Consider the following 17,078-nt stretch of genomic DNA (forward strand, 5'->3'; position numbering starts at 1 on the left):
AAGCCACATTGCAGTATCCTGAAAATCAGGTCCTTTAACCAGTTTCTAGAAATAGGTACTTTGCCTCCTGGACACATTTCCTTTACTGTTTTCTGGTTTGTCACCTTAATTACACTACTCCTCCATTTCAAGGCCAAGAGGTTGACCAAAAATCTTCGAAGCCAATGTCCTTAGCTTTTTATCATTAAAATGATGCATTTTCACAAACAGCTCTTGCTTGGATAGGTGGAGAAAGGCAGGGCTATATCCTGGGCCTGATAGTGAATCAGACTTCCTTCCTTACTAAAAACTTGCTAATCCACAGCAATACCCATTTTGGTGTCTTTAGAGAGGGTGAAAGGTATTTGGAATGTCTGGTTATTTTTAACAATCCAAGTAAGAGCAGGATTGCTGGGTTGCTTTCTGCTTTCCTTTTTCCATCAATTATATCCTGCCATGGCTAAATTTACCTTTTGATATTTCACCATTCCTGCTAATTTTAAATATGGGGTGTTCTTGTGTAGGTCTTAGTTGTAAATGTCTGATCTCTTGCAAAAATGGAGATTTCCTTAGCTTCTCACTTATTTACAATGACCTAAACCTCTCAGCATTGCACTGCATAATTAAGGTTGTTTTACAATAAGAGCATTCGAATAGCTTTCAAAGAAATTACTCTGACGAGCATCTGAAAGTCTACTTATGCAATTATCTTGATTAAAGGAGCATGTGTGTCTGATAAACTAAAATGAAGGCATAATTTGATATTGAAAAGTTATGCCACTGAATTTCTTTATTGTATTTCAAGAAGGGAGCAATCAAGTATAGTCTTTTACTTCAAAACTTGATAATCCAGCTAAGCAAAGAGACTTTTGTCTCTATCCATAAATAATGTAGTGTAGGTTTTTTCCAAAATTAAAAAGAAAATGTTAGAAATACAATTTATTAAAGTTATAGTTGATTTAAATAGAACTAAAGTTACTTGAAATAAATAAAATGAAAAAGTAAACACAAATTAAAGATGAATTAAAATAAATATGATTAAAGGAAGATATAAAGTGCATAAAATCTAATTAAACATATAAAGTGTTTAGCAAAAAGTTAAAGACAGAATACATTTAGAATTAAAAATGCATTGTAGTCCTTAAAGGTTAGTGCTACAGGATCTGAGGGAACGGTGTTTAACCTAGGCCAAAAACCTGGCCAAATAAGGACATTTGTAGTTTAGATTCAAAAACATCTAGTTAGGCTCTTCTAATATCCTCTGATAACTGGGTCTATTTAAAAGCAGCATGACAGCTAAACACTGCATCTCCATGCTTAGTGGTATACTGGTAGCTGGTGTAAGGACTTAAGAATAGTGGTGATGTGTTCTCTTCTTTAGCTCCTTTTGAGAACTGAAGTAACTGCACTTTGAAACAACTAAAGCTGTTTAATTGTCTTTTTCAGAAGTCCTGTTAGGAGGCCATTACAGTAATCAACCCTTTTAGAGAGAAAAGCATGGATGAGTCTAAATCTGATTTTGTCAACAATTCTCTGATTTTGCTGATATTCTTGATTTGTTGTGCTTGCTAAAACTGATATCAAAGTCTATTAGTATGCCAAGGTAACGAGTCCACTCTTTGACTAAATTTCACAATATCAGACAAGCCATTAGTATGCCTATATCCATTTATCTGACAATTTTATCCAAAGCAACTCACAATTATGACTAAGTACATTAAGGACCTTGCTCAGGGGCCTAACAGCAGCAACTTGGCAGTGGTGGGTCTTGAACCAGCAACCTTCCAAGTACGAATCAACTACCTTGACCAGTGACCTACCACTGCCCTCCTATCATGGTTAAACTGTACCAGTTTAGTGCTTTTAACAATGAAATAGTAATCGATACAGTAAGTTACCTTAAATCATCTACTTACAGCCTTGACGCCTTACCAGCCAGCTTCTTAAAGAAGCTAGGGTGTGTTGCAACTACTGGGAGTGGATATTATTAAAGTCCCTTTATAATAACTCAGACTCTTGCTTTCTTGTGTCATTCTTGCTGACATGCACAATAATCTGCTGTTGTGTATACAGCTAGTATTGTTGGAAGCTTTTTATTCAACTTGGAGATGTTCACGTCGAACTATGAGTTTCTAATTTTTCACAGCATTGATGGAGTGGTCTATCATCACAAAGGTGTCTGTTGTGTCCACAAACTGGGGCCATGTGGCTCTGATGGGACACTCAGGCTGGCTGGCACTTACTGTTCTTTCTGTTATTTTCAGTGCCTTTGCAGAGATCCACACTGGAGCTTTGCATTGCGAGCTCGTGTTGTGCTACAGTCTATGAGCAGCAGTGTTAGCTTTAGCATTAGCAGTAGAAGAACAAGTAATGCTAGCAGGGGTGGAAGACAAGACTACAGTGCTGTACATAGCAGAGTGTTTGGGTTTGGCTCCAATCCAGACCTACAGCTCATTTCTGTCATCTGCACGCACAATAACAGCTCCATTCATGTGTTCTACTGGCCTGATTCTGTGCATCTACGCTGCTCGTTGCACCACTGAGCCCCTGGTCAGTGGTCTGCTGCCAACACTCCTACATTCTCATACTCCTTGCACTGCATAGGAATGCCAGCTCTTAAACTCAGATAACAAGCTCTGAAAACTCATTTCCAAAGGTGTCATTTTCTCTAGAAGACCATAACAATTTTGACACCACTGAAAATCACTGTGTTCTGAAACCTGAGGAGTCATTTTCTGATCTTTCTTTTGGTGTTCAACGGGAACCTTTCCTGTTCTGGTATCTGTAACATTAATCTTAAAAATATGAAAATCACAGACAAACAACTGTAGCATAAAAAATAACATATGAAAATAAAGAAAAAAGTACAAAAGCACAGCTCAGCAGAGAGGCACCTGAACAGCAACGAGCAGGAAGCAGAAGCCAAATAGAAAATTTCAAATGTGGTGGAATCAGCTAGACAGCAGAGAAAAACAACTGAAACCTATATAAGCTTATATTTATCACCTGGTTTCCAACATTTGTGCTGAGTTTAGACAGTGAAGTACAAATCAGGCCACCATCTGGTTTCTGCTTTGATGAAAAGGAGAATTATAAGTATGAAATGCACCAACTCATTATTTAGCACATCATTACTTAACAAACCATATCTGTTCTCTAAACTGAAGGGCTTTATACTTGTGTGCTTCCTTCCCAAAACTCCTATCTGCCAGGCTGGCCTTGTTTGACCTGTGCTTTGCCCCAGTCTCTGTCCTTGCTGCTTGAGTCACTACACCTCTGGCCTACAGCCAAAGTGGCTGCTTTTAGATTAAACGGCTGTTTCCCACCCCCTGTAATAGAGTTTTTCCCTCATTCTCTTCCCGACAGGGGTCTGTGGAGAGCTGCCCTGCTCTGTCTGTTCTGGCATGTCTTCATTTCATCTGCCTCTGTTTCCTACCGCTTTAAAACATTGATGAGTAATACCCATTTAACTCCCTTATAAACCAATCCTGCAGTTAAGTATACTTTTGCTGTTCATTTGTGAGCCAACTGATCTTCACAGTGTTAACATATTTAATACACTGATCAGTAATGAAAGTAATTTAGCAATGAGTACTTAAAGGTGTCACAGTTAATTAGGAAATGTTAATCTGTAAAGGAACAAAGAGAACCAAAGTCTTGGCAAAAAAACAATTCATAAGTTCAGACTGGAATTCTGCAACAGGATATAGGCATCTGGTAAAGAATTCTTTCAGAAAAAAAAGAAAGGAAAAGGGAGAGAAAACGAGACAGGGGGTGTCAATGTCAAAGTCAGAGAACCTTGGTAACGCTAATAGGAAACACATGGTAACCATGGTAACACCGTGAACATGGTTCTTTATCAAAGTCGAGATGTCATTTGGCTTTACTCATTATACTTTTTCAAGCAGAGCTTGTCAAAAGCTCAGGTCTGAGAGCCAAACATTTAACTCACAAATGTAAAATTTTATAAATGCCAAAGGCAAGAAAAAAAGATAGCTTGCTGTGACAGTTGGGGCCTGGGTGGATCAAATAATCTTAGAAAATGAACCTACTTGATAGTCTTTTTAGAAATCACTGGAATTCGTGTCAAATCGCTGTGGTAAATTTGTTAAGATAGTACAGACAAGTGTTGCTACTTACACAAACACCAACCTCACTCATTTGTACTACAAAGAGAAATTCATTGAAGTGTGCATCACTGTGACAAAATAACCACTCTAAAAGTGCATGGCCCAACACAGGAAAGCTATACCTGACCCATATTCAGCAGGCTACCTACATTTAATGGACAAGATGCACATTCCTTCTTGGTAGCGAAGACAAGTGGCTTGAAACAGGAGTAAATTGAGACTTGAACAACCTTTATACTTTATGTCAAGCAACAACCAACTCTGTAATAATACCAAAACACATCAAAATGCATAAACAAAACTTTGTCACCCAAGACATGAAAAGTAAACCATGGGCAGATGTGGCTGACAAGTACAGATTTATCTGTCTAGTTTCATGGTGCATTAGAAAATATTATTTTATTGTGCTCAAAGAAACATTTTCCACTTTGCTTTTGAAACAGTGAAGGATCTGATTATAAGCTCAAGCTAAATTCTAAAAACATGCTTCTCTGGAAATCTTTGGTTTTGGTTATGAAAATCAGTCTACTGCTATAGGGAACATTTTAGAGGCAACCCATATGAATGAACAAAAATAGAGATATTTTATTCTTGGTAGAAATTGACACACAGTCCTGATAGTGAGCAAATATATACCTAGGGGTAATTCTATAGACATACATGTGTTGTCTGGAACGAAATGTTCTTGTTTCTTGATTGACAACTAAATGTTTCAAAAGGTAGAATTTCTCTATATGAATCTTTTCTCTAGCTGAGCGAAAAATTATTTCAAATTTTAGTTGTAAGATGTGTGTCTTCGTTCTAAAACAATTACTTTTTTGTAAACCACTGTAGACTAAATAGCAATAATCAATGGTCTTTAAAACCTTTGAAAGAAATCCCTCCCCTAATAAAAAGTAAAGATTTACAGTGCCTTTTTTAGTACAGCTGTAAGCAGCAGGGGAACACCTTCTGCCAAAGAATGAAGTAAGGTTCCACCACACTTTACATACTGTATTGTAGAGGATGAAATCATGATTTGCTGCCAGACAAACATCTTTCATGTCACGAGTCAAAGTGCACTGAAGCAGGAGTCTTTACTGAAAGCCTTTCAGTGTGCCAGAGCCATGTTGGGAGATTAATTTTAAATGAGTGTAAAGGTTGACTCCAAGATAATGAAATTTAGAACAATTTTGCTATACTTCTATGCTGCTAAATAGCTGCATCTTATGGTGAAATTTTACTACCCTCTTTATCACAAACCATAACCGCCTTTTTTCAGCTAACGAACATTACAGAATACATTGAATAAAACATAAGGTTTCTGTAACTGTCAACCACTTATTATGACTTACAATAACAAAATAAAAAGGCAGAAATTATTTGCTCACAAAACTGCTGAAATCACTGTTATGTTTTTTGGAAAGCCTTATATCTTTTATGCAGTGTAAATATAATCAAAGCAAACGGTGCAAATGTAGCAGTCCCAGAATACCGAAAAACATCAGCCGAGCTACAAATACCTAACCTCTGGGTTGAAACATTGAAGAGTTTTATGTCATGGTGAGGACAGGATTACACTAGATTTAAGTACATTTGTCTTAGGATAGCTGTTCCCTGTTAATAAAAAAAAACATAAGAATAGGGGGAATATGTTCTGTTGAAAAATTCAGCACATAGACTTATAACGAGGAAAACTATAGAACATAAAATAAAAATTCCAGAGAACAAAAATATTATCCTGAATAAAACAGAACATTCTTTAATATCAAAGTAAATTTTGGCGATTCACAATATACAGATTGTTTCAGTGGAAAATGTATTCTGATTCACTGGGGTTCTGTAAGTGCCATGCCTTAGTTCATTGACTGTCCTCTTTTCTCATTATCTAGCCCTTTGGCCCTGTGCCTGCTTGCGCTCTATCTGATGCATCACCAAAGACAAGCATGTTTGTCTTTGTCCTCACAGATTTGGGAGAGTTTCCTCTCAGACAAAATTACTCCGTGGCCTCAAATGTCCCCTTATTTCATAGAGAGTGCATTGCACCATGTTACTGAGCATACTGGTGCATCCAAATCATGTTTCATCTTCTCTGGCAGATTTATACTTCAGCATTCACTGCAAATTCACTGAAAAAACATTTTTAAAAAATGCTTATTGAACATAGTGAAACTGTGTTAGTAAAATTAAACTGCTGTCTTTTTAATTTCTCATTGTCTCACTGATGTCTCAAAAGGTTAAAGAAGCTTTCCTGCCTTACTGCTTGAACTTGTTGTCACTATTTATTTCCCCATGTACTCTGTTCTCTAGAACAACAAACACAGATTGTGAAAACGTGTCAGTAAGGAGTGAATGCAAACATAGGTCTGGGTAATGTCTTATCAATGACTGTGTGACTTACAAAAGCTAAACAAGCACTGTTTTTCATAAAATAATGGTAATAATGGAATGTAGAACCAGTTTCCCTAGTGCAAGCAATCTATTTACAATGCAATGGAAATCATTTTGCCATAAACATGAAATCATGTTAACAGAAATTTCTTTGAGGCAGGTAAATAAATAGCATACTGTAGATATTTATACACCTCACATTATTCTGAAGCTGTTAGTACATACATTTAATTACTCTTTAAAACTGCTAAACATCACTGAGTAATTTTGGCAAGCATTACAATTTGACATATGGGAATCATTATTTGATATATCATTATACAATTTGATATATGGGTGTCATATGGGAATGTTTCCAAATAGCAAAGATGACCATGTTGAATCCCAACTAAACATTTTTAAAGCTTTTTCTACCAAAAGAGATATACCACAGTTCAACTTAAAGACACCCTTCGCATGTGTGTATGTGCATGTGTATAAGTACACATACTGTTCTTAATACTATTATTATTTGCTTGCATTTCTGTTTGAGATTTCACAAGTTGCAAAATCATTTTACTGCAGCATAGGTGACATGCACACAGGACACAGTGCAGCACAGTCCGGGAAGTTCACTGACTCACATCTATGTGCTTTAATCACTCCCTACACTCCCTACTCTGACTGGTCATGTTCTCAGGAGGTCCTTTAAGGTTTCGAGTTTACACTTTGAATCAGTTGGTTTCTTCAACATGCAAGCAACTTGTATGCACATGAACACTTATGAATGTGCATATGATCAAATGGTGAAAATGATCATGAGTTTTCTGATACCTCCTGACAAGTGATTTGATGCCAGTATGACACACATGGTTATTTCTCCAGCAGAGTCATAATTTATCACTTCATTTCAGAGATGGTTAATATGAGAGAATGCCCACAGCCTATGTAAATGGCACTTAGACTTACTTGGCCCTCACCCCAAAAATCTATGGTCCCCTCGACTCTCTTTGTAAGTGCCTTATGCACCTCACTAAGTGGATGGGCCAAAACTTTCTGCAGCTGAACAAAAACAAAACAGAGATTATTTGATTTGAGAATGAGAGGCACAGACTATCTGCCTGTTTGGATTCAAAAGCCTTAAAGAGCTATCTTGTAACCATGACATACTATGAAACTCTATGAAACTCTGTTTTAGCAGTCATTACAATCAGTTACTAAATCAGCATTTTATTACCTTAAGAACACAAACAAGAGCAGAGATTTTTCTTTATTTTTACTCATTAAAATTAAAGACTCACTATTTTAGCACTCTGAAGAATAGAAATGAGGCATTTAAACAATTAGTGGGAATATACTACAGATATAATGTAAACAAAATTAGCTTCACAAATCCATAATTGTATGCAGATCTAAATTTTGCCACCAGTAAGAAGGAAATCATTGTATTTAAAGATACAATTTTTCAAAATATTATAAAGGATTAAAAAAATGTCACTTGGCATTGCACACAGTTAGTCATGGATATGCATTTGGTATAGAAACATATGTTGCACTGAGAAACAAGTTGCTGAACTTGAACAATGTAAATATACACACCCCAAGCAGAATCCAAGTCTGGACTATTTTTCTGAGTCAGCGTGATAGCTACTGATCTGTTATGTCTGATAGCTGCTTAGATTATACTGTAATACCCTTATGAAACCATATTATTAAGAGAAGAATACAGAGCCTTGGTCATCTTTGTCCTACAAAGGCCACAAAAGATTTTTCTGACCCCTTCTCTTTCTCTATCTATCTATCTATCTATCTATCTATCTATCTATCTATCTATCTATCTATCTATCTATCTATCTATCTATCTATCTATCTATCTATCTATCTATCTATCTATCTATCTATCTATCTATCTATCTGTTGTATGCTGCTTACACTAGGTGGAGAGAGAGAGAGATCCTACAGTGTGCAATGGCTGCAAGTCATTGCTTAACTCTGGCCTTGATTACAGGATAATCCTAAATGGGCCTTGATGATGGTTGCTAAGCAACGACAAGCTTACTCAACTGTATGTGGAAGGTGAGAGCCATACAAGTGTCTTTGACTGCAAGAGGACCAGAGGTGGAGATGGCAGCCAAAAACAAAGCTAAAGGTGCTGGGTTGAGAAGGGTTAGCAAAGGGGCTCAGTCCAAATGTGTTGCACAGATGCTGGACTCCATCTGCGTCTGCAGGCGGCCTCTCTAGTGTTCTGTACTAAGCTAACTGTTTTTGGAGCTGGAATTCTGCCACTCTCCAAGGTTTACTGCAGGCACTGGCTGTTTTTCCCATTGCCAGCTGTCCTTGTTTGACCTGTGAGTACATGCCAAACTCTTAGCAGGGTTTATCAGAGGTAACAGGTCTAGGAGTTAATGACATATTTTAGCTGGGACGTTTCCTCAGCAAGAATGATGGTATGGCAAAAATAAACAAATAAGTAAATATATTACCTTCTTTTCATGTCCATCACTACCATAGATTGTCCAAGTGTAGAAAATGAAAATAACTACGGAAGTTCTTTAACAAAGAAGAGAGATGTTCTAGTGCAGACAAAATGGGTGGCTACAAAGAGCCAACTAATTAAGCAAGCCCAACACACAAGTACACTGAACAACATTATGTAAAATCAGTTGCATAGATTTCAAGTGTACAAAAGGATTTCACTGTGCTTTTGTGTAAGGCGATAAACTCAAATTAATGTTAGATCTTTAATTTTTATGCGTTTATTTATGTTTATTTACTGTTGAAATGTTGCAAAACAAAAACATGTACATCTCTTTTTATCTGCCCAGTTAAAAGTACACTGTGCAGATATTTAGGATGACAGTTACACCTGTTTTTCTTTAAAGCACAGAGTTCAACATTAATAAGGATCAATTTTATGTTGGGGATTTAATGGCAATAGTCATCTATTTGTATTACACTTACCACACACTTTTATTAGAAACACACATAGGTGTACAGTAAAGGCTTATAGCCCATCTGTTGCAATGCATAACTGTGCCACCCGCCAGCACTTCACCAGTCATAAGTCATCAGTGGTAAGTTTCTCTTGACAGGACTGCCTGGATATTTTTGGGTGACAGATCAATCTCAACTAATCAGAGACAGTGACGTATGAAAGGCACCAGCAACACTGTGCCTAATACACTCATAATAGAGCAACGCCCATGACCATGCTACTACCACGTCAGTGCCAGTGCTGTGTAAAAAGGGGTCTGCCACCTTTGTAATATCAGGCTAGCAATGATCCTGTGGTTAGAACATGAGCAGTGATGAATGAGGCATAGGGTGGATGGACATGCAAATAGATGAACCGTCTGTATCTGTACATCAAGGTAGATGTTTTTATCAAAGTGCATCAGGAGTTTATAGGCTACTGATACTCACTAGTCCTTCAGTAAGCTACATTGCATCTTTTCCTAAATTGCTTTGGCACAGGCTTCAAATGGAAATCAGTGTTTTCAAAACATTGTCTGACATATCTAATTTGATTGTAGTTTTCATATCATTATACAAATTTCTTATTGTGTTCACACAAATATCAGATATTTCAGCACTTTAAGGCAAACTAAGTACAGTTATCCTCAGTTGGTACAGTGATGCATTGGGTAAGCATGGGTGCTCAAAATTGACACCATTGCTTTTATATTCAGTTTGATCATTCATTTATATTGATTACTGTAGTCATTGTCTATATATTGCAGTAGTTATAATACTGTAATTGAATGGATACAAAGTCATCTTCATAGTAGTGTGTTCAACAATAAACAAATATTCACTGAAAACTGTCATATCACATGTACTTTAGCATTTATAATTATTTGACCTAAAGCTTCAGTCAGTAAGATTAAGAAAACAGTGGATTTAGTTTAATAATTTGAACAAGTATAAATATCCCACCCTCTACACTCTGGCCTTCACCTCCAAAGCCCCTACCTGCAGAAGAGGCTGCTGTACACATTGTGAAACATCAACATTGCTGGCCAACAAGCAAGCAGAAATAAATATTTTAGACAAAATAATCTACAGCAATATCTAATCACTAAAAGCACACAACTAGAACACACTTTTCAGTGCTTAGATGCTTGTTTGATGTCAAAAACTGTCATGAATAGTACTAAATAAGCAGTAAACTATGTATGAGGACATTTAGCTGTGAGAGCATAGGCAAACACCAAACCAATACGACTGCCTGGGCACTTCAAAGACTTTTTTCAGCAATGTCCAAATAAAATGCTAATCAGTAGCCTTAGAATCAAAAGCAAGTTAACATTTGCCTGACTGTAGCATCACAATAAAATGAGTAATGCATAAAGAGTGTTATCCTGGCCTTACACTCTGCGAGTTCAGTGGTTTTATAAGACTGGCAGAATTCCGTGTCCGACTGTGTTGATATGTGTTTTTAAAGTCAGACGGAACAATAAAGATTCTCTAATGACAGACATGCATTTCAAGGAAATGACTACATTCTGCATACGTCATAAACAGGCGTACTACCTGGAAGTTCCTCAGCTATTTCTTTCCAGGCTAGCATTATGCCAACAAACACACCCTATTTTACTGTTTAGTGTTCTTGTTACGACTCTAGTTACGACTCTAGACCATGAATGTACCAGCAACAAGAAGAGGCAGCACTGATAAATGTGGTACATGGAATAATGTTTAATGTAAATAAATAGTGGGAGCAAGGATCAGAAAGAACCTGGAAAAAAATAATGAACAAAAACTCATAAATAAAAAAACAGACTTGCTACATAATCAGAAAAAAGAAAAACACAAAACCCTTTCATATCTCCCTAACCATAATAAGGGATAGTAATGTCATCAGACTTCCTACTTTCCATATACTTTTGAAATATACAACTATTTACAAATACATACAACAATATATAGGCCTATACACACACACAACAAAACAGTAGCCATTTTGTTTCCAAAAGTGGAAAATTCAGATTCCCTATATAGTTCACTAAATTGTTACCCATAATGCACCTTAAATGAAGTGAACAATATATGTAGGCTCGGTTTGAAATAGCCTACTACATAGTATATACTGCATACTGTTGCATGATGGGATGCTGTACACTATGAAGATAGCTCTGGTCACGTACTGGAATGTTTGGCAGAAGGAGTATGTCATCTGGGTATCTTTCATGTACTGGAAAAATGTATTTTGGTCACATACTCCATACGGCATACTGATTAGGGACCCAATCAGTATGCAAGTAGTATGTAGTAAGCTATTTCAAATACAGCCATATGCTGCTTTGGGCAAAAGGTACCACAATGTATAGCTGTTTCCCATCACAGATGTTAGTGCTTTATTTAGTAGCACTATAGACATCTTGACAGGTTCAACACCATTATTTCAGCTGAGCTCAAAATTAACAGTCACAGAATGTTAATGTAATGCAATAAACATAAACAAAGTTAAACAAACAAAGAATAAACAAAGTTCATGCTCAAGAAATAAATATTACAATATTTCACTCAATAGCTTTTATTGGTAAAATGGTAACATGGTGATAGGTGTAGAGCTAAGTATTAAAGTCACAGCATAACACAACTAAAACTATAAAACATTGCTAAACTGCTGGGCTTAAATGGGTTGTGTACCACTAGTCTACTTGTTGATGTTCCGGATACATGATGAAAGGTCACAATGATATATTTCCAGCGCAACATAATTCTAGCTTGCCTAATTCTGTCTGTCGTCTCCCAAATGGGTACCTTATGCAGTATTCTATACAGAACTGTCTATGTGAGGATTAGTTAATGAGTAAATGGGTAGACCATTTCAGACATATCCTAGGTCCCATTTAGCTCTGTCATGGTAGAACTCTGATGAGACTTTGAAGAGGCATTCTCTCTGTTGTTACAATTCTTCAAAGCATTCATCTTTCAACTCCCATTTATGTTTTGCCACGAAAGGTATGAAACGCACAGCTCTAGTTGTCCCATGAGTTTCGCATCACCCAGTGATGTCCTGTTATTTGTGACTTCTAGTCGAGCCTCATAGGATTTTGATGTACATTTTCTGACACTGGCAGAACTCAAAAGTCATACGACTTTGGTCGCAAAGGCACTAAATTGGCCACCACATAGTATGTCACACTGGCTATATTCGAAATAGCCCACTAAATACTGTATGCGACATACTGTATACTGGTCCCTCTAGTAGTATGCAGTATAGTATCCAGTATTCAACAAACGCAAACAATACTATGAGGTCATGTAAACGCATGAAGGTTCCACCCACTTGTGAAAGATTTTCCACCACTGTTGCATGGTGGGATGCAGTACACCACAAAGATAGCTCTGGTTGCATACTGGAATATTTGGCAGAAGTAGTATGTCATCCAGGTATCTTTAATGTGCTATAAAAATGTATTTTAATCACATATTGCATACACTATACTGATTTGGGGCCCAGTCAGTGCACGAATAATATGTAGTAAGATATTTCAAACACATTCACTGTGCATTTTGCATACCAAAAATGCAATTCACCATTTGGCCGATGATAACAGATTACAATAGATTATTGCTCAGTGTCAACCCGGCATTACCGTAACCATTATGAATTTAGATTTGTTGATTGTGAAAAACAAATTAAAAAAATAAATCAAGCAGGGGTATAATAAGCCCAACTCGGCATCGGCTTTGTTCTTTCAGGTCCCTTAGATCTCTTTCCACCTCTGAAAAGCTGCTCTGAAGTTTGTCCTTGTTTTTATCTTGTCCTCTGTCTCTTTCTTCTTAGCTTGCCTTTTTTTTAATTTGTCATCTTCTGCTTACTTGTCTCTGTTGTGTAAACTGTTGTTGGCTAAGGGGGGGTTGGCCAATTTTTTCATTGATGGTGGCAGTTTATCCGCTATTGCTTTTGCAAAGTTCCTGAAGCTGCTCACCGATGGGGCTTGTCTGAGTGAGGGCATACGTGTGCACAAGCAATGATTGATACTCCGTCAGACACTCCTCCTGGTTCTGATTGATTGTTTTGATTTGGGCGCGGTGGATACTTGCAAATGCATTAGGAGGACTAGATAGACCCAGAATAACCTGATTTTTTCACAGATTATCTCTTGTCTCATGTACAACTATCAGAACATACTAACCTTTTTTACTGTAAGAGAGTCGTTTTTGCAGGGGTCTTGTTATTGTTACAAAACTCAGAATGTTAATGAGCACAAGCTATAGTGATGTTACAAAATGCACTAAGCATATGGAGGCAGGCTACGTTTCCCTAAAGGACGTGAGTGCTCAACACTGATTTGGTGAGCGCGAGCGCCGTCTGGTGTGAACATTTTCAGTGTTCTTGTCATAAAGCAGTCTAAACCAAATGGTAATAAAGGATTTAAGAAAAGCACAGTGAAGGAAGTCGCTTCTCGATTAGTTCAGTTCCTCCTCATTTCACCTGATGAATGTAAAACGCGTTGGAATCGCGACTATAATTTAAGTACTCCATAAACCTTGAAATCAAATTTGAGTGGTCATAATTCATAATTCACGTCCCAGAACACGTAAATTCTGATGCTTCAGCGAGCCATGCTCTGCTCTCGCTCAAACGTCACGAGGTGAATCGTCAGTGCTCTGTACAATACCACCACCATTGCTTACTGTCTGAGTCATTATTTCGAAGGCAATATGTTGATGTGATGTCGCAAAAGGAATCGGTAAGCAGTCATGTCTGTCACATACAATATATTACGATTCTCTTGCCAACTAGTATACGTGTGGTATGTGATAAATTTCCAAAAGCACCGAACGCATCTCTCTCTCTCTCTCTCTCTCTCTCTCTCTCTCTCTCTCTCTCTCTCTCTCAACACAACCCCCCCCCCCCCCCCCCCCCCCGAGGCAGGAGAGTTGACGGGAGGTAATCCCCTCCATGTGAGGAGGCGGCACGGGGGTGGAGGCGTGTTGTTTTTCATTCAAATACTTACTAGTCCTATAAAAGCAGAACTCCGGGTAAGAGGTTGAAACAGATGGAGAGAGGTGACCGACACGATTGTGTACCTGGCCGTAGGATAACGGAAATGCAGAAATTCGCAGGTGTCCAAACGGTGAAGGCGCTAAAAAACGCCGTCGTCTGCCTGATGTTGTTCCCCCGGTTCCTACTAGCATCAGTGCTGTTGTGGCTCCTAGATTTTCTTTGCATCAGGAGAAAGGTGTTATTGAAGATGGGAGAGCAAGAGATCAGTCCTGACGATCCCCCGGTATTTGTGTCAGACTCAAATAAGATGTTCACTCTGGAGTCGCTCCGGGCAGTATGGTATGGACAAAAACTGGACTTCTTTAAAACGGCTCATCTTGGTTTCACGGCGCCAAACAGCGAAGTAGTCCAACTCGTTGAACAGAAAAAAGTACGGATCCTGGACTATGCCAGAGGGAGGAGACCTCTCATCCTTAACTTTGGGAGCTGCTCCTGACCCCCGTTCATGACGCGCCTGTCAGCGTTCCAACGCGTTGTCGACCAGTACGCTGACATCGCGGACTGTCTTCTTGTGTATATTGAAGAAGCGCATCCATCGGATGGCTGGGTAAGCTCCGATGCGCCGTATCAAATCCCCAAACACCGCTGTATAGAGGACAGACTCAAAGCGGCTCAACTAATGAATGCAAAGATTCCTGGACGCGAAGTGGTCGTAGATACTATGGACAACTCGTCCAACGCAGCGTATGGCGCGTATTTTGAGAGACTTTACATAGTGAAGGATGAGAAGGTTGTTTATCAGGGACGCAGAGGTCCGGAAGGGTACCGGATATCAGAACTGCGAAATTGGCTTGAGCAGTACCGAAACGAACTTGAATGTTCAAGAACAGTGGTTGTTCATGTCTAAAATGAACACTGTGCCATGTGTCCATAAGGAACTAATGGACTCATTGTCCTAAAGCTGCTACAGCTGTGAATAACGCTGTATATTTAGTTCAAGTTCAAAACCTGAAAACTTGTTGTCATTGGTGATGCACACGCATGATAGTTGTGCTTTTTTGCCATTACTCATTTTGTTATTCAGCATTTTATTTGAACTCAGACAAAATGGTATCCACTCTTTATCTCTTTATTTGTCTATATTAATTTTTACTTTATTGTGTGATCATTTTATTTCTGTATGGTATCAATCCTTTGTGCTCTCTCTCTCTCTCTCTCTCTCTCTCTCTCTCTCTCTCTCTCTCTCGCTCTCTCTCTCTTTCTTTCTTTCTTTCTTTCTCTCTCTCTCTCTCTCTCTCTCTCTCTCTCTCTCTCTCTCTCTCTCTCTCTCACTCTGTGTGTGTGTGTGTGTGTGTGTGTGTGTGTGTGTGTTTGTGTGTGTGTGTGTATACGCATGGTGGGGTGTATGTATGGCCATTAAGCTGTTTCATTGTACTCTGGTGTTGTTATGAAGTCCGGTTTTTAAAAGGATTTGGGCCAGAAAACCGGTACTGATGTGTTTTGACACTCGAATACTTGCTAACAGAAAAATGACCTTTATATTAATAGCCAAACATTGTTTCATAAAGTGTGTATATTTTATTGAGCAAATATTTTGAAAACTTTTTTTTTTATGTGAGTGTACTATGTTGGCATGTTTTCCATTTTTTATTTGTCTCATGATCTTAGCAGTAGAAATTGTTTTTTTAAGAATCTTTATTACAAAACTAGAATGGGATTTTATTGATATGTCTTAAAACTGAATAACTGCACACAGTACATGAGAACCGAAGCAGCCGTGTCATCCTTGATAAGTGAGGGTTTTCACATGAATTGCAAGCACCTTTCTGATGGCAAGGCAAACTGGACTAATGTTAACAGGAATTAGGTTGATACTGCTCACTGATGTCCTCAGGCTTAAATATACCAGGCTGAATGAGTTGGATTGCTGTTGCAGTGGGGATGGGGTCTGTTCTTGGTAGTCTTGGAAGAGAAGAGTGGATCACAACGCCTGAGCGTTCTTCTCACACAGTCAGTTTTTTGTTTTTCATTTTTTTGCTTGGTTGCTTTTTGCTTCTTTTTCTTTCTTTTCTTTTTTTTTGAGTCCTCTGACATTCACACACCAAACATGTGTCATTCTTAAGGTTTTTGTTCTAGTTATATTTAAGGGATTTATGCAATCAACATTACAATGGTGACTCATTTCAGTTTATAAATATTGAGGCACATGCAATTAATGAGTGCTGCACAATACTGTTTAAGCAGTTAAGTTTGGCTTGATGTCATATATATTCTACTCCAAGGAAACTTTTAAATCCTGATTTTTTAATAGACAGCCTACTAATCCTGTACTTTACCTCTTTACGCATGATAGCAGATCCTTTGTTGCTTCTCTATTATTATGTTGTTTTCAAATATAATATGACTTATCCCAGATGGCTTTAAGTACAAGTAAATGTTTTGGAAATAACAACATACATCTATAGATCTTCTGGAGGACTGGAGACAGTGTGATTTTAAGGGATGTCTTGTAATTATTGGGCCTTGGATGCTCAGTAATGCCCTTTGAAGAGTCTTATACACATATGCACAGGAGCATACACACATTCTCTCTCTCTCTCTCTCTCTCTCTCTCTCTCTCTCTCTCTCTCTCTCTCTCTCTCTCTCTCTCTCTCCTT

At 38.0% G+C, this 17,078-nt stretch overlaps 1 protein-coding gene across 1 annotated transcript; it reads left to right on the forward strand.

Moving 5' to 3' along the window:
- The first annotated feature begins 14,381 nt into the window (after positions 1 to 14,381).
- Positions 14,382 to 15,684, forward strand: dio3b (iodothyronine deiodinase 3b). Its single transcript, XM_026999018.3, has one exon. The coding sequence runs from the start codon at positions 14,474 to 14,476 to the stop codon at positions 15,326 to 15,328; it is 855 nt and encodes a 284-aa protein (XP_026854819.2). The 5' UTR covers positions 14,382 to 14,473; the 3' UTR covers positions 15,329 to 15,684.
- The last annotated feature ends 1,394 nt before the right edge of the window (positions 15,685 to 17,078 follow it).

Source organism: Electrophorus electricus, chromosome 7 (genome assembly GCF_041902795.1).
Source record: "Electrophorus electricus isolate QZ-2024a chromosome 7, ASM4190279v1, whole genome shotgun sequence".
NCBI classification, from domain to species: domain Eukaryota; kingdom Metazoa; phylum Chordata; class Actinopteri; order Gymnotiformes; family Gymnotidae; genus Electrophorus; species Electrophorus electricus.